Source organism: Brachyhypopomus gauderio, chromosome 7 (assembly GCF_052324685.1).
Source record: "Brachyhypopomus gauderio isolate BG-103 chromosome 7, BGAUD_0.2, whole genome shotgun sequence".
NCBI lineage: Eukaryota > Metazoa > Chordata > Actinopteri > Gymnotiformes > Hypopomidae > Brachyhypopomus > Brachyhypopomus gauderio.
In genome coordinates this window covers 17121843-17146492 of record NC_135217.1, presented here as the reverse complement: position 1 = coordinate 17146492, position 24650 = coordinate 17121843, and the positions used below count along the sequence as shown (strand labels likewise).

At 40.8% G+C, this 24650-nt stretch overlaps 5 protein-coding genes across 7 annotated transcripts; all 5 read left to right on the top strand.

The window, feature by feature from the left end:
* Positions 1–443: 443 nt before the first annotated feature.
* Positions 444–2876, top strand: apodb (apolipoprotein Db). Its single transcript, XM_077012157.1, has 5 exons — positions 444–599; positions 1319–1457; positions 1540–1655; positions 1753–1838; positions 2114–2876. Exons 2-5 carry the CDS (start codon positions 1332–1334, stop codon positions 2347–2349), a joined length of 564 nt encoding a protein of 187 aa, XP_076868272.1. The 5' UTR covers positions 444–599; positions 1319–1331; the 3' UTR covers positions 2350–2876.
* Positions 2877–3006: 130 nt separating this feature from the next.
* otos (otospiralin) lies at positions 3007–4329 on the top strand. Of its 2 annotated transcripts, none has more exons than XM_077012159.1 (4): positions 3007–3125; positions 3301–3367; positions 3665–3688; positions 3922–4329. In XM_077012159.1, the coding sequence occupies exons 2-4, from the start codon at positions 3304–3306 to the stop codon at positions 4101–4103; spliced, it is 270 nt and encodes an 89-aa protein (XP_076868274.1). In that variant the 5' UTR covers positions 3007–3125; positions 3301–3303; the 3' UTR covers positions 4104–4329. The 2 variants fall into 2 exon arrangements, with proteins under 2 accessions (XP_076868274.1, XP_076868273.1); XM_077012158.1 differs by having other exon boundaries at positions 3007–3129; positions 3922–4328.
* Positions 4330–4513: 184 nt separating this feature from the next.
* cops9 (COP9 signalosome subunit 9) lies at positions 4514–6346 on the top strand. Its single transcript, XM_077012156.1, has 3 exons — positions 4514–4706; positions 5118–5190; positions 6167–6346. Exons 1-3 carry the CDS (start codon positions 4644–4646, stop codon positions 6202–6204), a joined length of 174 nt encoding a protein of 57 aa, XP_076868271.1. The 5' UTR covers positions 4514–4643; the 3' UTR covers positions 6205–6346.
* Positions 6347–6490: 144 nt separating this feature from the next.
* and1 (actinodin1) lies at positions 6491–12485 on the top strand. Of its 2 annotated transcripts, none has more exons than XM_077012154.1 (5): positions 6491–7430; positions 7689–7767; positions 9447–9485; positions 9875–9996; positions 10475–12485. In XM_077012154.1, the coding sequence occupies exons 2-5, from the start codon at positions 7689–7691 to the stop codon at positions 11957–11959; spliced, it is 1725 nt and encodes a 574-aa protein (XP_076868269.1). In that variant the 5' UTR covers positions 6491–7430; the 3' UTR covers positions 11960–12485. The 2 variants fall into 2 exon arrangements, with proteins under 2 accessions (XP_076868269.1, XP_076868268.1); XM_077012153.1 differs by having other exon boundaries at positions 7683–7767.
* Positions 12486–18741: 6256 nt separating this feature from the next.
* Positions 18742–22657, top strand: LOC143518218 (beta-galactoside alpha-2,6-sialyltransferase 1-like). Its single transcript, XM_077010689.1, has 5 exons — positions 18742–19872; positions 20021–20118; positions 20331–20432; positions 20848–21022; positions 21148–22657. The coding sequence occupies exons 1-5, from the start codon at positions 19464–19466 to the stop codon at positions 21396–21398; spliced, it is 1035 nt and encodes a 344-aa protein (XP_076866804.1). The 5' UTR covers positions 18742–19463; the 3' UTR covers positions 21399–22657.
* The last annotated feature ends 1993 nt before the right edge of the window (positions 22658–24650 follow it).

Here is a 24650-nt window from a genome sequence, read left to right as displayed (position 1 = left end):
TTTTTCAGCACTATTATTGGAGACAAACTTGCACACTGAAGATTGTCTCCAGTTATGCCTAGCAATAAAGGTCAATGGTGCTTCACCATGTGTCATTTGAACTGTATTCTGCTGGTTTGATATGAATCCACAAGGGATATACTTTTTGAGGACAGAATCTGTAAGTCTTTCAGATGTGGATCGCTCTTGGTCATGATAATCTGCCATATAAATTTGTCAGGAACATCTGTCTTAGATGGAGTTTGCTTGACTTTCGTGAAATTTGAATGACATTTAACAACAATGGTTCTTATCGTATCCTGCTACAACTGTAAACAACGTCCTAAACAAACAAACAAACAAACAAAAAAACATTTTCTATAGCCAAATAGTTGAAGCTCTTGTAAATGAAATGCAGTAGGCTAAGTATTCCCAACTTGTTTCCTATTTGATGAGTCCTGTGACTGGTATTTGCTTTCTCAGCTGCCTCGAGTTAGAAATTCTCTCTGACAGCAGACAGATTCTTCTTCCTTCTGCCTTGTATAACTATCCTACTGTCAAGGACTCTGACAATAGTTGGACATCTTTCAGTGTAAAACTGCAGGTTGTTTCGCAGACAGGTAAGTATTACTTTTAAAACTTGACAAAAAATTTTATGAACCAGGCAAACTACAAAAGTCATCTTTTTAATGTCTTAGGCATGAAATCATAATTCCTCTTTTCTTTTACCATATCGCATTATGTTAAGGATAGCTTAATTAGTAGATTATTTTAATTGTCAAGTGATAGTTCGTGCGTTTTAGTGCTGTCGTTTTCTAGTAAAGTTTTACATAACTCATATCAGAACCAAAGCATAACAGTTCACCACACAAGTACTGTAGACGTTATAAGACACTCCTGCTCTCTGTACTGAGGAAACCTGGGCGACAGCTTTGAATAATGTTTTACCTGAAGGGAGCATACCACTCAAAATGAAGGAAACATCCCCAACAGAGTGTGTGTGGAGTTATATCTTGGCTCAGTTTTGCATTTTAATTTACCCTCAATCTCTTAATGTACTTAAATGTATTTTTTGTGGCTTGCTAAATGTTAAGTTCTTTATCAGTAATATTTTTCATACTTCTTTTTCCACCATAGATATTCAAAAGCTTTCTCTTAAGATGTGTTGCATCTCCTAAAACCACATAGCACAAGACTTGGATTCTCTGTGCCATGTGACATAGCAAAGTCTATGGGAAATTTGGGAATTGCAATTTGGGAATTGTAGACTCAAGTGAAGCAGTGTACACTCATGACTTGTGAATGACTTCCCTCTTAATCCTCCATATCACTGCTCTAGAGACAGCAGCACTATGTCCATCATGAAGACAGCCATTGTATTTCTCTTGCTCCTTCTACTGACACTGGTGTCATCGCAGACATTCCACTGGGGCCCTTGTCCGACACCAATGGTCCAGCCAAACTTTGAACTGAACAAGGTATCCATAACTATTTTGATAATCATTTCTTGTTTGTAGTGTAACTAAATGTGGTTACCTACCTCATCTACTTTAACTGCAGTACCTGGGAAAGTGGTATGAAATCGAAAAGATCCCCTTTGAGCGAGGAACATGCTTTGAAGCCGACTATTCTCTAAGACCTGACAAGACCATCAAGATAGTTAATGCTCGGAAAGTGTAAGATATTTGTGCTAAAATTCATTTTCTTTCACATTTATAAAGTGTGGATCAATTGGTGTTTGCCATTATGAACTATTTCAGTTTTATTCCATAGTAAAGGAAAGACGAGGACTATTGAGGGCACTGCAGTTGTGCAGGACTTGAAGGAGCCAGCTAAGCTTGGAGTTAGTTTCTCCTACTGTGAGTACTCCGTGCACACTTCATCTCAGTCCAGCCACGTGCCTTTACTATTTGATATGAACATATTAATTTAGACTGGAAAACATGGTTAATATGTCATTATTAAAAGTGTTACAATTATATTGCAATTTTACCTAAATCAGAGGCTCATTTGTTTGTCCAATCATTCTCTTACCCTGTTCAAATGCTTCATTGTAGGAAGCTACATTACACCTATTACTCAAATACCCACCTCAATTAACACCAATGTCTTAACACCAATGTCTTTGATACAGTCACCCCGTATAGCCCTTACTGGGTCTTGTCCACTGATTATAACACCGTCGCACTGGTTTACTCCTGCACTGATGTTCTCCGGATGTTCCATGTGGACTATGCTTGGATCCTGTCCCGCACCCGCTCCCTGCCCGCCGAGACCATCTACCATGCCAAGGAGATCTTCTCACGGGACAACATTGCTGTCAGCAAAATGGCTCCCACCGATCAGCAGGGCTGTGACTTAGGGCCTTAAAAAGAAACGTGTTTCCATTTTGAAAAGTTACGTTTTGATTGTGGCAACAGGCACCTGGAGAGATTTTTACATTCATGTTTGAGTGATAATGATTTTTATGTAGTGCATTTCATAACAAAACAACAGGTATACCCATGGAATGTAACTGGGAAATATTTATATATGATTTAGAATTTAATATGTTTTAACACTAAACTGACACGAATGAAATAGTCATTTAGTTTACACTATACGCTTATGTCCTGGTATATTTGATGGCATTTAAAGCTAGAAGGTCATGATCATGTTTTATGAGGTTATAAGGGTTGGCTACTGCCCTCTGCTGGCCAGCTGCTGTATACTTTTGTTTTGTTGCTTTCGGAAAGACGTGTAGACTATTTCCTTGTGTTCAAAACTGAAAAATGTTTAAATATGTTTATGTAGCTACATTATTGCATTTATGATTAATGTCAATGGCAGCTGTAACACAGTTAATGAGATTGGCTTAAAGTACTATTGACAATATTAAAAGGAATATTAACATAAAACATTTACAGTGTGGATTATTTGACAACTGAACAAAACATTATCATTTTTACTTGTAATATCATGAAGGCAAGGAAACTCCCTCCCAGAAATTACAAATTCATGGAGATGATTTTGAGGATGGAACGGTGACTGGGGAGGGGATCCATGTTTCCTTAAATTTGAGTTCAGTTCTACTAGCCTGTGTAGAGCACTGAACCTTTTCACTTCTGTCGAGTGGGTAAATTTGTTAAAGTGGTGAACAGCATAAGGCAGGTAATGTTTTTAGATATAGAATCATTTATATTTGCATTGTAATACTTGTAATATTTTAGATGTATAGGGAAATAAATGTAGAATGTAATTAAATTAGGGATCGAAACATTCTTGGTTTTACTTTATTCCTTCTTAGTTCATTTTTGTTATTTTTTATTTATCCATGTTTAGAAAATGATGAAGGGGTGTTTGCTACTTTGTGTTGTCCTCACATGTTTTATCGCCAGCCATCTCAGTGGTGAGTAATACTTTAAAATATGATATAAAATATGAGGCTATCCAATATTAGTTATAGAGAATATCAAAAATATGACCATAGTCACAATCTTTTCCTTTATTGACTCAGCAAGAATACTGTATTATTCTATGATATTAGAACTATGTTGTTTTCATTACTAGAAGAGACTGAAAACCTTTTAAAAATAATAGTTGGCAAGGAACTCCTTACATTTCTTCAGTCCCTAAGGGGAGTCTCATTTGACAGTATCTGAATAAGCTCTTTGTGAGGGTCTCACAGACCTCTGTCTCTTCTCAGGTGCAAGAGTCATTCGTGAAGGAGGTAAGACACTGTTTTCTTATTTCATATTTTGTACTCCTCCTGCTTGGACTGCAACTCTGTAACAAGCAACAAGCACAGATTAATAGAGTGTATTAATACAGATTAATAAAGTCAAAATCATATGAAGCCTAAAAAAAAAAACACTTCTAGGAAATGTTTATTTAGAAAAAATGTTCTCTCTCTCTCTCTCTCTCTCTCTCTCTCTCTCTCTCTCTCTCTCTCTCTCTCTCCAGTACCCTACGATGAGCCCCCTGGTATACCCTACTGGCCATACTCCACCTCAGATTTCTGGAACTACATTGAATACTTTCGTAGCATCGGAGCCTATAACCATATCAATGAGATGGCCAGGGCTTTCTTTGCTCACCAGCAGATTGGAGACACCTTAGGCTATGAAGTGGCTGAGCACCAGTAACGCCGAATGTGATGACTTTCTCAGGATTTATTGGGCATTTCTAATAGATGTTAATGAACTTTAAATGCTATTTTGTCTATAGCCTGACCATACCTTAAAGGCTTTATTTTATCTTGCCGATGTCTTTTTTAAGTCAAATACGTCTTTGTATTTACTAATAGCTATTAAACATTAGGCTATATATAATGCTTGATTGTGTAAGTCATTTACCTAGTCATATAATAAAGAAATAATCATATACACAAGAATGTACTCATTAAACATACGGAATCATTGTTCGTGTATTTATATAAATAACATAAAGAAACTAACTTCGGGTGAATTTATTTAAAGATTGGTTGAAGCTACAGTTCATGGCGAGAAGGCGCTGCTCGGCCCTGTTCTCCAACAGTGCCGCTGGGTCCAGCCGAGTCTATTTAAACGTTACAATCCCGGAAGTCCTCGGCTGGATGCAAACACAAAACACCACTGAAAGCTGCCTAGTTACAACCGTTAAAGCGACACCGTTCACTGCTGATTGCGAGTACGAGCTCCGAAACTATGAAACCAGCAGTCGACGAGATGTTCCCCGAAGGAGCCGGGCCGTATGTGGACCTGGACGAGGTTAGTGGCTCAGGGCTGCGTGTGTTGGACGTGTGCTAGGTAGCTAGCATCGCTGGCGTTAGATAAAGCGTTAGCTAGCCGTTAGCCAGCTAGAGTTGGTTGTTTGGGTAACATTTACAACGTTTAGTGGATATCTCATGTCAACTTTCATATGTTTCTACTATGTAAATATGAAGTAATATTTTGGTTAGTTCCTTGCTCATTTTGACAGCTAAACACATTTCTTTCTTTATCCTGACAAGACAATGTAACGTCCATAAAAACCTCAAGATAAATATTTAAGTCAGCTAGGCCTATTATTTGTTTTCAGAAGTTTGACTTGCCGGTTTCAAAAACTGGTTAAAAGGGCCATTTGAGAAAATCTGACACCTTTATTTATCTTTTAATCTGTATCTGTACCTGTATTCACAGGCAGGGGGCAGCACTGGACTGTTGATGGATTTGGCTGCTAATGAGAAAGCAGTACACTCAGACTTCTTCAATGGTTCGCATCACATGTACTAATATCAGACTTGACTCTGTGAAATATTTGTTTCTCTTTTTTGTGTTTTTCTGCTACCCTCCTGTAGCAGGAGGAGAAAGGTTATTCAATGTTTAAAGCTTTGTCAGGTTAGTTTAGCTGTTTTTAAACATGATGTTTCACTTTTAGATCATTTTTGTTCAAGCATGCCGTCTGCTATTGTCATTTTATATACATTTTACAGTTACCCTGTTTTAGGTGTGTTTGTAACACACGATTTACATAGTCTAGTAATCTGTAATACAGCTTCCTTGATATTAAACAAATATTTTAAAGACTTGGATATTTGACTGGAGAATGTAATAAGGTGCTTTAGAACAGAGTCTGATGCTGGGAGCCACTATTGGATGCCTCTGTGTAAGAACTGCCTTCTGACACCCTTTGTTTGTCTCCCTTTTACATACTATTGATTATGCATCGTCAATCCGGCCAAAGTTGATTGTTTAGGCTTGTGCTTGGCAACGGCGTATTAAGCGCTACAGCATGCATAGCCTTCAGACTCTCTTAATTTGTTTCCATTCACTCACCACGACTACAGGAGTGTAGGAAAGGTGCTTTAGGAAAGGTCTGGCTCAGAACAACCTGGAAAAGGGGCTGTTAAAGAATAAAGAAGAGGTAGCTCATGGCCTTGTAAAGTGGCTTTATGGGAGTTCATTGGCTCCAACACAGCATGGCTCCATGCTTTAAAATCCACTGTTTCCATCTGTGGCACACGAAGGCAGCTGAACACGTGTCAAATGGAGCCATCTTGATCTGGGGGGCAAGGTGGAACATAGCTAGGGGTGGGGCTACCCAGCAACAAGAAAATGTGCAAGAGAAGCAGACCAGAGGAATAAAATAGGGAAACGTTCTGATTACCTGTTTGTATGCGTTTTATGTTCAGATGGTTAGGCTAGATATCACTGTGCACTGTTCTAATGTATCTCAGTTCTTCCCACAGATTTTGAAGATCTCTTTGATGATGATGACATTCAGTAGTCAGGACTGATGGAATGGAGCCTCTGATGTTGTGAAATTATTGTCTATTTTACATGGAGTGTGTTTGCTGTTTCTGTATAAAGTCTAGTTTATTATTTCTGCTCAGGATTTGTTCGTCAATAAAACATTTGGAAAAAAAGGCTGTTGGATTTCCAGCTGTTTCTGAATGCTGCAAGAACATTCCAGCGCATACACACTGGAATTTCCCGTCTTTTTCATGTGAAAATCTGTTTCCTAGATTGCAGGTTTTTGCAAATTCCTGAACACCTGCAACTCTATATAATTACATGTTCGATCCAGTGTTAACATAAAGGCACAGATGTTCGTTGGCTAGTATCTTGACATTTACTGAAAAATCTTGTCATCAGTGTATCTTCATCCATCTGGCAAGACAGAAAAAAGCTTAAAAAGGTGCAAAAATAAACTGACTGTCAATATGCACCATTCACACTTCACCAGTCAATGTTGCTCCATGATGTGGCTCGTGTAATAATAACTGAGGGCAGCTTTTGTTTGACAGTACCTGTAATGTTTCAGCAAATGTTTACTCACTGGCATGGGACTGGATGTAAAAGTTGTGGCTGTTAAAAATGACCATGGGTATCTTGAAAGGCTTTATATAATTCTTCATTCAGAAATCCACAGCATAAAAAAAATAACACAGTTATTTTCTAAAACACTTTCAGATAAAATATATAAACAACAGTCTGCTGGTATTGTTTGTATGCCAGTGTTATATTTTAGTTGTATTTGGCAAAATATACACCGAGTGAATGATTGTAGCATGTTGGTGATAATGCATAAATCTTAAAAAATGAGACCTGTGTATGTATTTAAATTATGAAGCACTGAACTTGCTTCAAGTTCATTTGTTCATTCACATTATTTCTTTTTTTTTAAGAGGACTTCAGGATTACTCTCTTCCTCTCCTTTATTTATGATGACTGTAATTACAACATCCCATTGGTTTAGCTGCAGGGCCAGGGGAAACCAATCACAGTGCTGCTTGCAGTGTGCCCACGACCCCATGGGATGCTCCGTTTTGTTTTTAATGATCAAGGTGATGTTTAAAACGTGGCGAGTCTCTTACTGGTAGCACAGTTGCAGCAGGGATCTGGCCCATGTCCTTGCTCACCCACCCTGTTCTCAGATTGAGTCTGCAGGCCAAGCTTACTCCTCCAGATCCTGCCTCTCCTCGGAGGCGCACACCTCCACGGCCCTAACAGGTAAGACTGCAGCTCACATATCTGCATCCTCTGACATGACAATGACTCAAAGACTTAAGCTTGTAGTGTGAGATAAAGTGCCTGGCTTGTTGATTCAGACCCTTTTAATATTTTTAAGTTCATGTCAAATCATTTCAATATCTAGGAAGAGTAATAAGGTCTGTTGAAACTGATACAAGAGAAAATGTGAACTGAGTAATTACAATGTTTTGCTAAAGTTTGCATCTGAAATGCTGTTTGTTGTAACGGAAGCATCAGATGGAAATGGCTCGTTTGAAGAGATCTTCCTTCTGTCACATGTTCATCGGTGTCTCGCTAGCTGCCGTGGTGCTTTCAGGTGAGAGAGCCAGTTTGTGACTACCTGTCTGTAGGGTTATCATCTGTTGCCTCATTCACATTTAAATATCAACAACAAAAATCGAATGAGATTATGTAACATTCTGCAGTTTTACCAGGTGAATCTGTAATATGACTCATGTTGCCAGGTTTTTTTTAAGCAAACAATTTGACTAAATCTAGAAAGAAAATAACCTCAGTATTATTATAGCACAGAAATAACAGCAAAACAATCTGTCCCATTGGACCGTGGGTAGACATGAAATCAGCCTTCCTAATGGCACATCACCCCAAGCTGCTGCACTATGCATATGGACAGCAATATTTAATGATTTTGGCCACTAATGAGGTGAAACCTTTTTAGGAGATTGTCTGAGGGGGCAATAAGCCACTACAATGTCACTTTGTCCCTGTGTTTTGACTATTTGCTTTGCACACTGAATGACGTTGCAACAGCTAGTGAGTACTGCCTGTGGCAATGGGAAGTGTTCATAGAGAAAGGCTGTTGAGACTCTGCTTAAGCAAAGCATCCCCACTGCATGTCACTAAACATGATTTATGCTGCACTGGTGGTACTAAACTTCCCCCACAAATTGTTTTGATATTTTGTATGTTGCTAAATAAAACAGGAAAAAACAAGTACAACTATATTTGTTACCTGATCTGATATTAAAACAACTGCATTAATTGTATGTTTCACCACATTCAACTGCTTATATCAGAGCATGTTTGTTAATAAGTCTGCCTTTTCTATATGTCTGCCATATCTTCATATGGTAAATAACTCTCATTGCATACCTCTTGTGCCTACTTATTGAAAATTATTAGTAGTGAAAAGAAATCACTTTATATCAATCACACTCGTATACCACCTATAAATGCCAGTGTTAATTTGAACTGGTTTTATTAACATTTTTTTAACATGATGCTGCTGTGATGTACCACTGTGAATACTCAAGCAAATATTATGTAGTCTGTTTTTATTTATGTTGACTATGTGTTTATGAAAATGTTGATACTAAAAATATAGTTTATTAGTGAATGATTGCTGAATAGCAACAGATAAATCATTCCCAAATGGTGGTCTACAGGTGTGGTAAGGCCTTCTAAAGCATGCTGAAACATGTAATACTGTGCAAAGTCCTTTGGTGGCTACAGAACAGGTGGGCAATGATTATCACGAATGCTTCTGCATTATATTTAACTGATCTCTCGTCCAGAACTGTATATACATCATTGCCAGTTCCATCCGTTACTGACTATTCCACCAACTCCATTTTAATACAGCGGTGGAGAGATGAAGTCATTCCAAACCACAACTCTGCTGGCCTCTTTTTTCCAGAGCTAATTAGACCTGCCTGTGGCCCCAGAGGCTCCTGTTCTTTGTAGTTTTTATAGCTTCTGCTAGCAGTAAGTCCCACTGACTGCAGCCCCCTGCTAATTCACCTCAAAGTGCTGATCTGGGGATTTGGGGCAGTTTAATCTCACTCTGTAGCATCTGTCTATTAACAACACCCACCACAACGCCCTCCGCCCCGCAGTGAAACTACCACCCACTTTATGCTGCCTGTGGGTTATTAGCCTAGGTAAGCATGGGTAATAACTGCTTTGCTGTGCATATATTCAACATCTGGTTGGAGCACTGACACCCCCCCCCCCCCCCATTTCAACCCCTTACAGAGATGCTGCTGGCTGTCCCAGTGATCAAGAGAGAGGATGGTACAGTTTTGAACTTTGGTCTTATTCTATCATCACATGTGAATTCACACAAAGACTTTGTGTAATAGCCTTTACAGATAATGTTTCTTATCTTTATTTAGTGAAATATTTAAAGACAAATGACATAGTATAGCAAGATAACATTTTAATTTTATTATTATTATTTTTCTACAGTATAATCTGATGAGTACATGAACAAAGTTAATAAACAATCTAGCCTTTGAACTGCTACATCAGAATATATTTTGTCCAGTGAGAAGGTGAATGTTAAACCAGTGACCACTGGTCAGTACCAGTACATTCCAGTTTACCTGCTCTTGTGAAGAAAGGTGCATTGCTGTTGGCGTGGCGTGTCAGAAAACAGCTTTTCTGGGTGTTGTCTGATGCAGGACAGAACGCGGCTTCCCCTCGCAAACTCTCACGCAGCCGAAGAAACATAAGCTGGTACAAGCAGCACTCCGATTTCTGGAACTGGTACAAGTTCTTCAGTGACTCCGGCAACGAGCAGGGAGTGAGTACTAGCACTGGGTGGGCAGAAGAAATCTCACACAGCCACCTTATTAACTCCCTGTGTCTCTTCGTCTGCTCTTTCTGTTGTTGACCTAATGTTAGGGACAGTATGTTAATGTGCTAGTTAATGGTATCAGTCCATGAATCTGCAGTGACATTCTTCATTGTTTTTGCCATGTACCAGGTAGTACAGAGTAATGTAGCCATGGACAAAACTGCCATACGTACTACTGTCAGCAGTCTTGGCTGTCATCATTAGAAAAGAGAGATATATTCACAACCTATGTGTTAAAAAATGCAGTAATTACTGTATTATTTAAACAGCATAAAAATGAATGACTTCAAACCCGTCATTCTCCCTCTAATCTGTTTCATTTCAAATGTAATGCTATGAAATATAGAGCCAAAACAACGCATTGTGTCACAGTCCAATCACTTCTGAACTATGTGGAATAAAAACAGGCCGTATACATCGACAGGTTGCGGACATGGATCGTGTGTATCTGGCATACCTTCAGAAGAAGAACCGTGCTGAATCCCAGCGATCCTACAAGGTGTACCTGCAGCACCTAAGCGACATCTACAAGTCCTGTGCAGAGTCTGACGACCCAAACTGTGTGGCCTCCTACACCAGCAGGTCCAAGCCCAGGGCTGAGCCCCAGCAGCCAGCGCCTTTCAGATCCTGTGACCCGTTCAGGGATCCATATTGTCTGCATGCTCAGGGGTACTCGCAGTATCCGTACACCCCCGCCGGTATGAAGGCAGCTGCATCTGCCCCGGCTCCGCTAAAAACCCCGTCCTATATCCGCACTCCTGCGCCGAGGGAACCTCTCTCGGGGTACTACTACTCCCCCATGGTACAGTCCTTCCTTTCTAATGAGCAGAAATCCGAACTTCTGCGTATCTGCAATGCCGAGGATGTGGAGTGCCTTCAGTACCACCTGCGTGCCGCCTATGGTTACAAGCCTGCCCCTGGGCCGGCCCCCTCCTATGCACATCTCGGCTGCGACCCAAAGAGCGATCCCAACTGTGTTGCCCAGCTAATGCAGAAGGCCCCATCTGGTCTCTACCATCGCTACCCGAGCTGCGATCCTCGCGTTGATCCCTACTGTGCGTATGCCCAGAGCCTGGAGTCTGCCCTTGCTCCGGCCCGACGCGACACACTCTGCAACCCGCTCTTTGATGAAAACTGCAACCCCCTAATGGCTAGCAGATTCGCCAGCTTGGTCCCTCCTTCTGATGAGCCCAAGGACGAGCCGGCGACAGCGGCTGGAGCCATGCGGCTGTCGCCCAGTCCACACTTCGACCCGATGGCCATGTACCAGGATTCCGCCGCTTCTCCCGCCATGCGCAGACGAGCGCCTACCCAACACCAGCAGCTCCAGCTCTTCCAGCCCCCCAGCCAGGAAGAGAACCGCCACCCACTGGGACCTCCTGGCAAGACAAAGGAAGGCTACGACTGCTTCATTGGCTACGATGAGGAGTGCTTCCCAGTGAGAGCCCACAACGAGCCGCAACCGTCCAGGCGGACGACTCACTTCCCCGAGGCGTACGAGCCCCACCTCAATGCCGACGGCACACGGAAGGGTGTGATCGAGCCTGACCCTGACTGTGACCCCGAGTACGACAGCAACTGCCGTCTGCGCCGCTACGAGCCTGAGGCCGATGACTCTGGAGCCCCCGAGCCACGGGAGCACCAACCTGGCCACGACCAAAGAAGAGATGCTGGACGCCAGGGGAACAGCCCTCATCACAGGGAGGACACCTACCCCGAACAGCAGGGAGAGAACCCAGGCTATGACCAACAGCAGTATGACGCCTACATGAGTGGACAAGAAGACACCTATGCCAATAATGGATCCCAGGAGCCAGGTGCAGTCAGCTTCCAGGACCTCCTAAGGGGTTACGGAGGTCGCTACCAGGATGACCATCGGGCCTACACAGGAGACTACAACAAGAAATGAGAAACACCATAATAATTAGTTGAGCAGGACTGCATGTGAGTTGTGGATAGGTGTTAATGTGTACACTGATTAAAAAATACACATCATCTGTAATTATGTAATTACAGAGAGGGAGCTGATTGGTGGATTCACTCATGTCTGATGTAATGGTGTTCAGGTACCAGGCCTGGGAGTTTGACAGCCCTTGTATAGGATTCAGGTTCTTTGGCTTGTATGTCTATTTGGTTGATTTCATTGGCTTATGTTAAATAATTGTGTGCTAGATACTCATAGAGGTTTAGGTATGGGACGTGTAGAGCACCTCTGCTATGTTTCTTCATTAATACACATGTATTATTGTGAAATAACACGTGTGCTATCAGGTCAGTACAATACGCCGATTACTGTTTGCCAGAGCTGGTAGAATGGATGTGGGATTTGAACATATTACTAATTCAATCATTTCTCTTTTTTCTTTTTGTTCCTTCTGTTTCGTTTCCATTGTAATTCAGAGGAATATTTAATAAAATTCCCAAGTCTGTGTTTATTTGTTCTGTTTTGATTCTCAGTTGCTTTTGTTTTTTTTTTTTTTGCAAGTTGTCTGAAAGGTGAATTGATGTATTAGGGGCAGCACTGTAAATGAGCTCTAAAGAAACCATTAACAAGGAGAACTTCCACAGCTGGACACACCTGGTGTGATGCATGCAGAAACGTCTGTCGCACGACACTGTTGGGCGCACGCCACTATCTGTAGTTTTTCCACCGGTGTGTTATGATATAACCCACTGAAAACAGACCCAACAACAAAGCAAGAGACTTATTTTGATATGTTAAAATTGATACGTTTGTTTGCAGGTTATGGTCCCTAGTCAAGCCCCACATATAACTGACCAAATATTTTGGCAACTTTTGGAAATGGAAAAAAAGGAACTTAACGGATTAATCACTGATTTTCTGAATGCTGTGTACCTTAAACCTTATTCTAAACCTAAATTCTAAAAATGGATTCTTAATCCATTACATATTCCATAGAATAAGATTATTCTTTCTTATATAGGTTTTATATGCTGAGGTCTAGGTAGTTTTTGTGTATTAAACTGTAGTTGTAAGGTGAAACTGTATAAAGGTAAAAAACTAAACAGAATTTTTAATGTTTAAGTTGAATCCTGAGCACAGCCCAAAGGGTCAGATGGAAGCAAAACTAGCACTGGAATAAATTAGTTTCAGAGTTAGTGAACCAGAGTGAGAGAGTGACAGGTGGAGCAGGAGGGAGTGCATTACTGGAGGTAGTATACACAGCAGAGGTAGTATACACAGCAGAAGTAGTATACATAGCAGAGGTAGTATACATAGCAGAGGTAGTATACACAGCAGCTGTAGTGTGCACAGCAGAGGTAGTATACATAGCAGAGGTAGTATACACAGCAGAAGTAGTATACATAGCAGAGGTAGTATACACAGTAGAGGTAGTATACATAGCAGAGGTAGTATACACAGCAGCTGTAGTGTGCACAGCAGAGGTAGTATACACAGCAGATGTAGTGTGCACAGCAGATGTAGTATACATAGCAGAGGTAGTATACACAGTAGATGTAGTATACAGAGCAGAGGTAGTATACACAGCAGAGGTAGTATACACAGTAGAGGTAGTATACTCACGGAGGTAGTATGCACAGTGGAGGTAGTATACACAGTAGACGTAGTGTGCACAGCGGAGGTAGTATACACAGCAGATGTAGTGTGCACAACGGAGGTAGTATGCACAGCAGAGGTAGTATGCACAGCAGAGGTAGATGCACAGCAGAGGAAGTATACACAGCAGAGGTAGTATGCACAGCGGAGGTAGTAAGCACAGCAGAGGTAGAATACACAGCAGAGGTAGTGTGCACAGTGGAGGGAGTATACACAGCGGAGGTAGTATACACAGCAGACATAGTGTGCACAACGGATGTAGTATACACAGCGGAGGTATTATACACAGCAGAGGTAGATGCACAGCAGAGATAGTATATACAGCAGAGGTAGTATACACAGCAGAGGTAGTATACACAGCGGAGGTAGTATACACAGCGGAAGTAGTATACACAGCGGAGGTAGTATACACAGCAAAGGTAGTATACACAGCGGAGGTAGTATGATAACAGGGTAGCAATGAATTAATTGAAGGAATAAACAAAGGAGGCATACAAGGCACAGAAGCAGTGGCCTGTCATCAGGGGATTGAGAACGATCTGTGTGTGTGTGTGTGTGTATATGTGTGTGTGCACATGTAATCACAAGATGGAGAATGATCAGGTATGGTGTGTGTGTATGTGTGTTTAGGGCTGATTTCTATATGACAATATATACAGTATATATTTATTCAGAAGCACATTGCACACCTAATACCTCCTGTGTTACTGATTCACTGTATCTCTACAATTTGCAGGGCGTATATGTTTTTAGTGTACACACGATGGTGGACTTTGTTCAACAGACACTTCTGCAAAACTGCACCAATTAGGAGGTTTTCTTCCATTTTATGAATGTGATCCGGGTGTTGTATCAGCAGGGTGATATTTTGCTGCCCACTCCAGTAACTTGTGATCGATGTTGGTCCAGTAGTTCAGTAACATGCATAATTCTTCTTCATCTCTTGTTTGTGCTATGAACTTTCAGTACTTGTGTTCAGCAAGAAACATCATCCTCCTTTCTTGTGTCTTCATAAACGAAGGTAAATAGATTTTGCATTACTTCTCAAATATTTAGACTGTCAGAATTTTATGTAAATGTTGTAAAAACTAAAGTAAAACATATCAGTAGCTGTTTATCCTTTTTTGGTACATTTAAATACATTTACAGGACATTTAAATACAGTTAAAACACATTTAAATAAACAAAATCAGTCTTTAGGTGACACCTGAACGAACTTCTGTCTGTTTCAGTTTAAAAACGCAACTGCATATCACTAATACAGAGAGAGATTGTAGAACATAATATATTATTATATAACATTACAATAATATTATAACATATTATTACAAACCAATCATTTTGTCAGGCTCACACAGCAGATGGAAACATATGCAGATAAAGTAAAAAGAACCATTATCCAGTCCACAAGTCAAAGGCAAACTCAAAGAACCTACTCTAGTTACTTATTCATCTGCTAGGCTTATCTGTTCAACTGGAGATGATAGCCTAACCACTATCCATGAAGGCTGGTCATAACAAGGAAATTAATTAGAGGGCTTCAAATGGACAGGATGTCTTCATGGATTCTGTGTATACAGATGACATGCTGAAACAGGAGAACGGCTATACAACAACAGGTTAAAAATAATACAAACAAATGTTTATTTATATTGCGCCTTTCACAAACCCAAGGTCGCTTTACATGATCATAATCATATATAAGAGTGGAAAGTTATGTATTAAGTATTAACGAGAGTGGAAGTACTTAGCGAGAATAAAAGGTCTTCAGCTGAGCTTTGAAGACAGGAAGAGAGGCAGAAGAATGAAAAGAGGAAGGTGGAGCAGAGGAAAGTGAGAGTCCCAGAGAGTGGGGGCAGCAACACTGAAAGATCTGCTCCCCCATAGAGGAAAATCTGTGTTATGGTTAGTAGACCTGAGGGCATAAATCAAACGCGTTAATTAAGTCAAATGCGTTGAGAACTACATCCACAGTAGTCAGGATTGTGGTGTTTATTAGTCAGTGGGGCAGATTTAATTCCTAAATTCAATACTATCTGAGACCAGTGCCATCTGGGGATGGGTAGAAGCACAGCGTTCCCAGCAGGGAGTGTTTTAGGTGTCTTGGCTTGATCAGGCAGCCTGGCTTTGTGTGACATCATCATCTTGCGCATCTGACGCTGCTCCACTCAGAACGTAATTCCAGCCACAGTGGGTCCTGCATCTTGCAGAAGAAGAGACAGCACAGCCAGTACATTGATTCTGAGCTATTTGCATACTGAAAGGTAAAAGAGGTCACATGAATGTGCAGTAAGGGGCACTAAATATTTACTAATCCATCGATTGAGTTGGTAATATTTGAACTTCACCTGTAAAGTAACTAGTTATTGTGTCAAGCCAGATTATGATTAATTATGTTCTGAAAAGGGGTAATGGCAAATCTAAAGTGTGTGTGTGTCTATATATTTTCAGTTTTCTTGTTTGCAGAGAAACAATTCAGACAGAGGTGCTTCAGCTGTGCAAGTGCTTCTGAAATCCTAGAAGGTTTCCTAATGTTACCTTTTACCATTGTTTACATTACGATTGTTTAATTGACAAAAGAATTTGGTGTGAATTTTGCATGAATTTGGTCTGTTTTGTCTGTTCCTTTACTGCAACTGTGTTCATGGTTCCACAAAGTACAATTTTCATTGTACAAAGCTAGTTAATAAGTCACTGAACAAATTCATACAGGGCTAGTGTCTCTCAAGAACAAAAACTACATCAGCAGTCTAGGAGCCATGTTAATACCTATCTCAGCTTTGAGATCTACATCAGTGATGTCTGCATAATGGCAGACTTGTGCAAAATATATATAATGTGCTGTAATAATGCAGTGTATTGCAGGATTGCCTCCTTATTTGGTCTACCACTAAAGCTTTATTTAAAATTCACTTCAAGTTCAGTATGCTGCTAGCAGGCACTTAACCTAAAGGAGGAACTGAATACATTACACCACCATTATTAGAATAATTGCAGTAAATCCCTTTATTGGTTATTGGCTATGATTTAGTATTGACTTGAAGAGTTTCTTTGAATTTTAAAGACGCAGGGAACATATAACAACTTGTTAACACAAGATGATTATGATATTAAATTAGTCTGTAATCCTAAACATTCTGCATATTTTCAATAAAAGGTACAGAGCAGAAAAATGATAAAACGTTCAAAAAATTAGATGAGAAATGAGATGAGAAGAGTTCTAGATGAGAAAGAGTTGGGCTTGGTCCTAATATTACAATGAGCGCACTTCACTGATAACCCACTGTCACAGATCCAAATCTTGCTACAGAACTGAAGCAAAACTAAATTATAACGGTGCAAGGAAGGATAATTGGAATACAACCGTATTCAGCTGGATTCTGAATACTTACTGGATTTTGTAAGAATTCAGACCTCTTGTGGCACTTTATTGTGTTGTGAGTTTGATTGGATATCACTGTCATTCATATCCATCAATCTATAATGAAGTGAAAAGAGTTTAAAAAAACAAACACCTTCAAAATAAATCTCAAAACCTTTGAGTTTTCCTGTAGAAAATTTCAATGTAGCCTCATCTAATACTCATTATTCTACAGGATGTGATGCCTTGGTGTGACCGTGATGCGATGGTTTGTCTAAGACCACATGATCTATAAAATTAAATTTAGATATGCACTGAATATTTTACTGTAACACAATCATTAAAGTCTAGTGATCCATGTGTACAAAGCAATGAATGTGATTCAGAATGACTCTAGGTTCACAGTGTCATATATATAGACAGCTCACTATCATATAATTTCTGGTCTATCTCATTATTTATTGTAACTTATTCTTGGTGTTACCAGATCCCATTACATTTACACTACACTGAATAAGACCTTTGTTCAGTAGATAACATTGGCTGGCTAGCTGTCTTGCTCAGGGTGAGAAAGTGGAAACACAGAGACTGTGGGAGGAGCATTGACTTGATGAAAGGACAACCCATTCTACATAGACGGGGAGAAATAAATTACTGGACATTGGAATAGTGTTCATAAAATACATGTATATATGTATTAAGTGTCCAAAGCCCCTGCCCCCAATTTATTCTTCCAGGATCTTCAAGTACATCTGTGATCTCGATCCAGTCTGTCTTGGAATTGGAATGATCATTAGAAATACTCCACCTAGACGATACAGCGATTATCTAAAATTACCTGAAATGAACACCACAGTGTGTACCTTACGGTATTCTGTGTAGACCAGATACCTCATGCGGTTTCAAGTCCTATTGAGAAGTCAACAGAAGATTATGCGGAGTGATATCAGCACGGCCTCTCTGCATCTCTGCTTGCTCATGAAACAAGAGGAGATACTTGCTGCAACTTCTGTGGAAGCTTTAAAAATAATCTCTTATATTAGCTTGCTGGAAGACTAGTCATTTTTTTATGTGTAAGTGAAATAAGTCTGATGGGTAGAAAAGGTGATATAACTAGACATCAAAGTACTCCATGGGTAAATCAGAATTTAAATAGGTAAGAGGATTGTTTTGGTATAGTGTTTGGTTTCAAACCCATTTTACCATTTTACAAAGCAACATGTGTCTTAAAACACACAGAAATCAGCATTCAGCAACATGGGTTGTAAAAACATAAAAATCTTCTGTTCTTAAGAAGATTAAGAAGAAAGTTGCATGCAAATACTAAATTTGATTAGAAATGTACTATATATCCGTATACTATGCTGTTTTAAGATAAGTTAAACTTTTCCATTAGATTGACATTATACTGAGTAATTACATTACATAATTTACTCTGTTTGTATTGTATATTTGAACATACAGATCTACAGCCCAATCACTGTGGGAGATCAGCGTGAGTCTGAAGAGGTGTGGCACACTCACTCACTGTGGGAGATCAGCGTGAGTCTGAAGAGGTGTGGCACACACTCACTGTGGGAGATCAGCGTGAGTCTGAAGAGGTGTGGCACACACTCACTGTGGGAGATCAGCGTGAGTCTGAAGAGGTGTGGCACACTCACTCACTGTGGGAGATCAGCGTGAGTCTGAAGAGGTGTGGCACACACTCACTGTGGGAGATCAGCGTGAGTCTGAAGAGGTGTGGCACACACTCACTCACTGTGGGAGATCAGCGTGAGTCTGAAGAGGTGTGGCACACTCACTGACTGTGGGAGATCAGCGTGAGTCTGAAGAGGTGTGGCACACACTCACTGTGGGAGATCAGTGTGAGTCTGAAGAGGTGTGGCACACACTCACTGTGGGAGATCAGTGTGAGTCTGAAGAGGTGTGGCACACACTCACTGTGGGAGATCAGCGTGAGTCTGAAGAGGTGTGGCACACACTCACTGTGGGAGATCAGCGTGAGTCTGAAGAGGTGTGGCACACACTCACTGTGAGAGATCAGCGTGAGTCTGAAGAGGTGTGGCACACACTCACTGTGGGAGATCAGCGTGAGTCTGAAGAGGTGTGGCACACTCACTCACTGTGGGAGATCAGCGTGAGTCTGAAGAGGTGTGGCACACACTCACTGTGAGAGATCAGCGTGAGTCTGAAGAGGTGTGGCACACACTCACTGTGAGAGATCAGCGTGAGTCTGAAGAGGTGTGGCACACACTCACTGTGGGAGATCAGCGTGAGTCTGAAGAGGTGTGGCACACACTCACTGTGGGAGATCAGCATGAGTCTGAAGAGGTGTGGCACACACTCACTGTGGGAGATCAACGTGAGTCTGAAGAGGTGTGGCACACTTACTCACTGTGAGAGATCAGCGTGAGTCTGAAGAGGTGTGGCTCTGAAGTCCCTAGGCAGAAGCAGTTGTCTGACACTTTCACAATGAAGATTCAGGATCACTCTAGAAAGGGCATAGTTACAGTCTTCATTGTCATATTATTTTTAGTCTACCTCATCATTTATCAGCATTTATTCACAGTGTCACTGGAACCTGCTGATATCCCTGACGCAGTCAAATCTTCAATTAAGATTTATATGGAGAAAAATGTATTTGGTGTAATGCTAAATAAGAGTCACCGGCAGGACCTGGGTCTGTCAGAACTGATGTGTGAGTTAAAGCGCAGAGTGCCCCTGAGCACAGTGAAAGCTGGTGACGGCCCTTTCACAGGTGAACGGTGGGAGAGCTCCCTACCTAATCAGAGTCTACAGGTCACACTGGGGCCCCTAAAATCATGTGCTGTGGTGATGTCAGCGGGGGCCCTAATCGGCTCTGCACTGGGCGCTGAAATCGGTATGATTTTTCTTTCAATCAAATGTTTCATGCTATGTTCTGATATGAACTCTAACCGTGTACAAGGCCACGGCAATATTCCATGGTGCTACAAATATAAGGTGTAATGTTCTTTGGTCCCTTAACCAAAGTTATGTAATCTTCACAGATTCCCATGATGCTGTGCTTCGCTTTAATTCCGCCCCAACGGCAGGTTACACAAAGGATGTTGGGACAAAAACCACTTTGCGCCTTGTAAACTCCCAGGTAAGAAGTGAACAGCAGACATTTATGTTCCTCTGCTACATACACTATTAAGCTTTCACCATGCTGTTAACTCTATTTCAATGCCTACAATGTTTCTAGCCACAAGCAATTTCAGAATAATGATACCAATATAATTTAATTTATGCCTAAATATTAGATTGCTTTAAAAAAAAGATTGATAGAAAGTGGGTCTTTCTCTGTGTGCCTTCAAGGTTATAACGTCTGAGGAGGTCAACTTTCTCAGGAATCCGCAGTACAGCACAGGTGTGCTAATCATGTGGGACCCCTCCCCCTATTCCAGAGACCTGGATGTAGTGAGTGACACACTGGCACACACACACACAAGCACTGAAGTGTTGAGAGAGTTGTGCCACCTTTTCAGAGCCATTAAACCATTAAACTGACATTGAGTACCCATGATGACAGCTTGTTCATTTTCACTCAAAAGTTAATTATAAACTGATACTTGTTGTCACAGCTTTCTGAAGGCATCCTGAGAGCACATTACTTCTTTCGAAGTAATACGCTATATAACAAGCTAAGACTATATAATAAACTCTCCTATAAATGTATTGGCTATAGGCATCTTAAAACATGGCAAACAATTCAAGCCATGTGTTTTACACACACACACACACACACACACACACACACACACACACACACACACACACACACACACACACACATTGATGTTAAGATATAACCATTTCATCCCTCTACCTTTAGTGGTACAAAAGACCTGATTATGACTTCCACGAGCGCTATCTTGAGTTCCGCCGCCTCTACCCCAGCCACCCCTTCTACATCCTCAGCCCCGCTATGCAGTGGGATTTGTGGGATGTGATCCAGGAAAACTCACCTGTAGACATCCAGCCCAACCCGCCTTCCTCTGGCATGCTGGGTGAGCAAGTGCGGCTTTCTACCGATCCACATTTCACTTCAGGAGAGACGGCATGTTATTGGGGGTTTTTTATGTAGGTCTGTGAAAATGTTTGTTATTTCTTTGCTTATTTTTCATGTCTGAAGGCATCATTGTGATGATGAACCTGTGTAAGCGAGTCAGTGTGTACGAGTTTCTGTCCTCCTCGCGGAAAACAGACCTCTGTCACTACTATGAAGAGAAACACAACTGGCAGTGCACAGAGGGCCACTACCATCCATTAATGTTCGAGAAGAGGCTGGTTCAGCGCATTAACCAGGGGAGCATGTACGACGTTGTGAGATTCGGGAAAGTCACTCTAGATGGATATTCACTGCACTCCTGTCCTCAGCGATAGCTTCATTCCTGTTCTAGTGCGGCGCGGACTGGAATCCAGTTTCAAATCGCAGGTTCTCCATCTACACTCATGCACTGTTCCATCATACAGTAGTGTTAATCACTAACACAGTCCAATGGCTCCCTCTGGTGGACAAAAGTGATTTTTAAAGAATCCAAGAAACTCTCTCTCCCTCCCCACACACACACACACACACACACACACACACACACACACACACACACACACACACACACACACACACACACATATATTGCTCTTGTTTATGACAACTTGTCAAACTAATACAACTACTAATGTTCAAGAGCATCTGAACACTGTGCAAACAGGTGCAGGACTTTTCTCTGTTCCAACTACAGCAATAAACTCATCGGTCACCTACTCAGAAAAACGTGCCTCATAGGTTTGTGATTACAACCCAACACATTTTCGTTCATTAATGGTCTGTTTTCTGAGCACACGACATACCCAGTGGGATCTGTGCCAGTATATCATCATGAACAGCACAGATAGTGACTGAAAAACTGCATGATATTAGAGAAACCACATATAACTGCAGTAATATAAAACGTAGGTCGGTGATCCAATGAAGTGGCAATGAACACAGATATAAGGGAAATGTTTCTAATTAAGCAGTTTTTAATGAACCAAACTGTTAAAGCCCTAGTAATGAGAATGATCTGGGTTCTTCGGTTTAGCAAAACGTGTAATTAACACTTGAAACACAGGGTATCTGTGGAGATGAAACAAAAACCGACGCTTTAAAGGTCAGAGGTCATGTTCTTTGGCTGTACCCAGTGACCCCAGCTTGGCATCTCCAATGGAGCAATTTACTGCTTGTACTGATTATAAAATGCCAACATTGTCTGGTTAAACAATGTTATGGTAAATGTCATCACAGAATAATCATCCTGCTATTTCACTGCTGTCACTACATCTTGTGACATTGTGAGTTCTTAAAAAAAACCTGGTGAAATCTTACAGATAAAGTACAGATATACTGTACTTTGGTGCTACTGATGAATGTCAGCTGAATGTCACTTTTTTCTTTTTATGCAGTTTTTGATATTTACTGTTATTACTACAGACAAGAGAGATAACATTAAGATAGAACATGCTAAAGATACTAATGCTGAAAGTTCACCTTAGACCAAAAAGCAATGTGCATGAAAATATGAGGTTGACTTCTTTAGGTCACTGTGAATGTCTATTGCAGTCAAATACTTATTTTGTTTATCTTTTCTTTCTTAGTATTTGAGTATTTGTATAAACAAATATTTCTTTTATTCTTTTTAGTCCTTTTAGTTTTCTTTATGTGAAGCAATCTGTAGGACTTTTGGGTATGAAAACCACCATATACATACACTTGCTCTTCCTTGTCTGATGAGATTCTCTGTCAAGTTCCAAATGAATGTAGATTTCATTTGCGGATTTCATTCGATTTCATTTGGCGGGGCATGTAAAAGTCATCATTTCGCCTGAAGGACACGTTTGTGCTTTGGGTTCTGTCTCTGCAGCCTGAATAATAAACCGTCTAGAGACTTTGCATTTGCAAATAACAAAGGATATGGGAGGGCAAAAAAAACATGTTTACAAATAACGGGTTTACAAATAAAAGGCGCATCCTTTTAGTGAGAGAGCACAGCCATGTAGGTCATGTGTGTGATAATGGACGAGACAGCAGGCAGCTGCTTTATAGCTCTCTCCATCTTTCACCTCGGTCTTTAGCCTTAATGCAGGAGCACAGATAGGACCACACCACCACATAGCAGCGGGTTCAGCTCCGACAGGGTGCGTTAACCCCCGAAGACCCAAAAGAAAAAGCGAATTTGCCTGCAGCCGTACATCTTAGCGCTGAATTTGTGTGACTGACAGCATGTCAGTTATCTTATAGTAAAGACAAAGAGCTGCGGTTACAGACCCGTCGGGGTAAACACAAAGCTTCACCGCATCTTTGATGTAGTTTAGGGGGCAGATGATGGACAAATCTGCCTTATCTTGCTCCTGCAGGAGCTTCCAATCACCCCAGACAGTGGCACTGTGCTTGTGCTCTTCCGTAAGGTGCAGAGAAGGCCATGATCTCTGGTGCAGGATAACCATGCCATGGAGAGGAAGGAGACCTTATTTCATGTACACTTAAAGATGTTGGTCAGAAGAGGAAAACAATAGATGTTTATAGATTATTTTCCAGATTTTCTGTGCTATAACATACATCATTGAAACTTTTACTTTGAAAACATTTGTAGGCTGAATGTTGTGAAGGGAAGAAAAGAATCCTCAAAGTGTTAAGGTCTTTCTGTCTCATGCTGGCGGTATACATACGCTGGTGGTAGAGTTTGGCTGACGAGGTCCATGGATAAACATTATAAGAGGCCCTGCAATACATGTTCTGCATGTAATCCCACAGAAAGAATTAGGTGATGGGAAACATCACCATCTAGAGGATTCTAGAGGTTTCTGTGGGCTGCAGCTTGGTCAGACATATTGGCCTGTGATGCTGATGCCTCTAATATCTGCACCAGTGAGAGTCTCTGTAAATATTCCTCATTTGGATATAAGTAAAGTAACTTTACTACGGAGAAGACTGCCGAGATGACTGTGACAAGTTTTTGGATTCAGAATTCATGGTAAATGGATGTGTCTTACATTACTGTCTAAACCCGCAATCAATCAATTTTATTCAAATGTTTTTGCTGACCTCGATTTGATTTCTGAGTGAACTCTGAGCAGACATCACCACAGGCATCTGCCACAAGCAGAGAGAAGCAGGATATTTTGATAGATATACTGTCACTATTTTATATTCATTTCGATTAACAGCAGCTGTTAGAAGACCAGCAGTGTTGAGATCCTCTGGTGAGACTGAGATGTAAGTCAATCCTGGCCTTCTGCTTATAAATCACAGCTGATAACAGAGAAGTCAGGGCTGATCCAGACCAAAGAGTAGAACACAGAGCTGATGCAAGCATATAGTGATGTGCTTGAACCTTTATGGAGACCTTGTTACTTAAGAGCAAGGTTTTGAGCAAAAAGTTTCTTTTTGTGTGCATTTTTAAAAGGTCCTCCACTAATCTCCTACAGACAGGACAAATACATCACAGACATGAGATAAATGACCATTCAGATACTGAATGTGATACGGTAGCCTGCAGCCTCTCAAGGTGTGCTACATGTACATTTATTAACACAGCCATTAAAATAACTAGCACAAAAGGATCAATTGTCCTCACTGATTCCTACTTGTGCATTACT

Excerpts from the sequence above, each read along its gene's own strand:
- apodb (XM_077012157.1), top strand. The coding sequence starts at position 1,332 with ATGTCCATCATGAAGACAGCCATTGTATTTCTCTTGCTCCTTCTACTG. Across the intron at positions 1,656-1,752 it reads ATAGTTAATGCTCGGAAAGT|TAAAGGAAAGACGAGGACTA; the intron begins GTAAGATATTTG and ends TTTATTCCATAG. Across the intron at positions 1,839-2,113 it reads TGGAGTTAGTTTCTCCTACT|TCACCCCGTATAGCCCTTAC; the intron begins GTGAGTACTCCG and ends TCTTTGATACAG.
- otos (XM_077012159.1), top strand. The coding sequence starts at position 3,304 with ATGATGAAGGGGTGTTTGCTACTTTGTGTTGTCCTCACATGTTTTATC. Across the intron at positions 3,368-3,664 it reads TATCGCCAGCCATCTCAGTG|GTGCAAGAGTCATTCGTGAA; the intron begins GTGAGTAATACT and ends GTCTCTTCTCAG. Across the intron at positions 3,689-3,921 it reads AAGAGTCATTCGTGAAGGAG|TACCCTACGATGAGCCCCCT; the intron begins GTAAGACACTGT and ends CTCTCTCTCCAG.
- cops9 (XM_077012156.1), top strand. The coding sequence starts at position 4,644 with ATGAAACCAGCAGTCGACGAGATGTTCCCCGAAGGAGCCGGGCCGTAT. Across the intron at positions 4,707-5,117 it reads CGTATGTGGACCTGGACGAG|GCAGGGGGCAGCACTGGACT; the intron begins GTTAGTGGCTCA and ends CTGTATTCACAG. Across the intron at positions 5,191-6,166 it reads ACACTCAGACTTCTTCAATG|ATTTTGAAGATCTCTTTGAT; the intron begins GTTCGCATCACA and ends TTCTTCCCACAG.
- and1 (XM_077012154.1), top strand. The coding sequence starts at position 7,689 with ATGGAAATGGCTCGTTTGAAGAGATCTTCCTTCTGTCACATGTTCATC. Across the intron at positions 7,768-9,446 it reads AGCTGCCGTGGTGCTTTCAG|AGATGCTGCTGGCTGTCCCA; the intron begins GTGAGAGAGCCA and ends AACCCCTTACAG. Across the intron at positions 9,486-9,874 it reads AGTGATCAAGAGAGAGGATG|GACAGAACGCGGCTTCCCCT; the intron begins GTACAGTTTTGA and ends TGTCTGATGCAG.
- LOC143518218 (XM_077010689.1), top strand. The coding sequence starts at position 19,464 with ATGAAGATTCAGGATCACTCTAGAAAGGGCATAGTTACAGTCTTCATT. Across the intron at positions 19,873-20,020 it reads TGCACTGGGCGCTGAAATCG|ATTCCCATGATGCTGTGCTT; the intron begins GTATGATTTTTC and ends TAATCTTCACAG. Across the intron at positions 20,119-20,330 it reads TGCGCCTTGTAAACTCCCAG|GTTATAACGTCTGAGGAGGT; the intron begins GTAAGAAGTGAA and ends TGTGCCTTCAAG.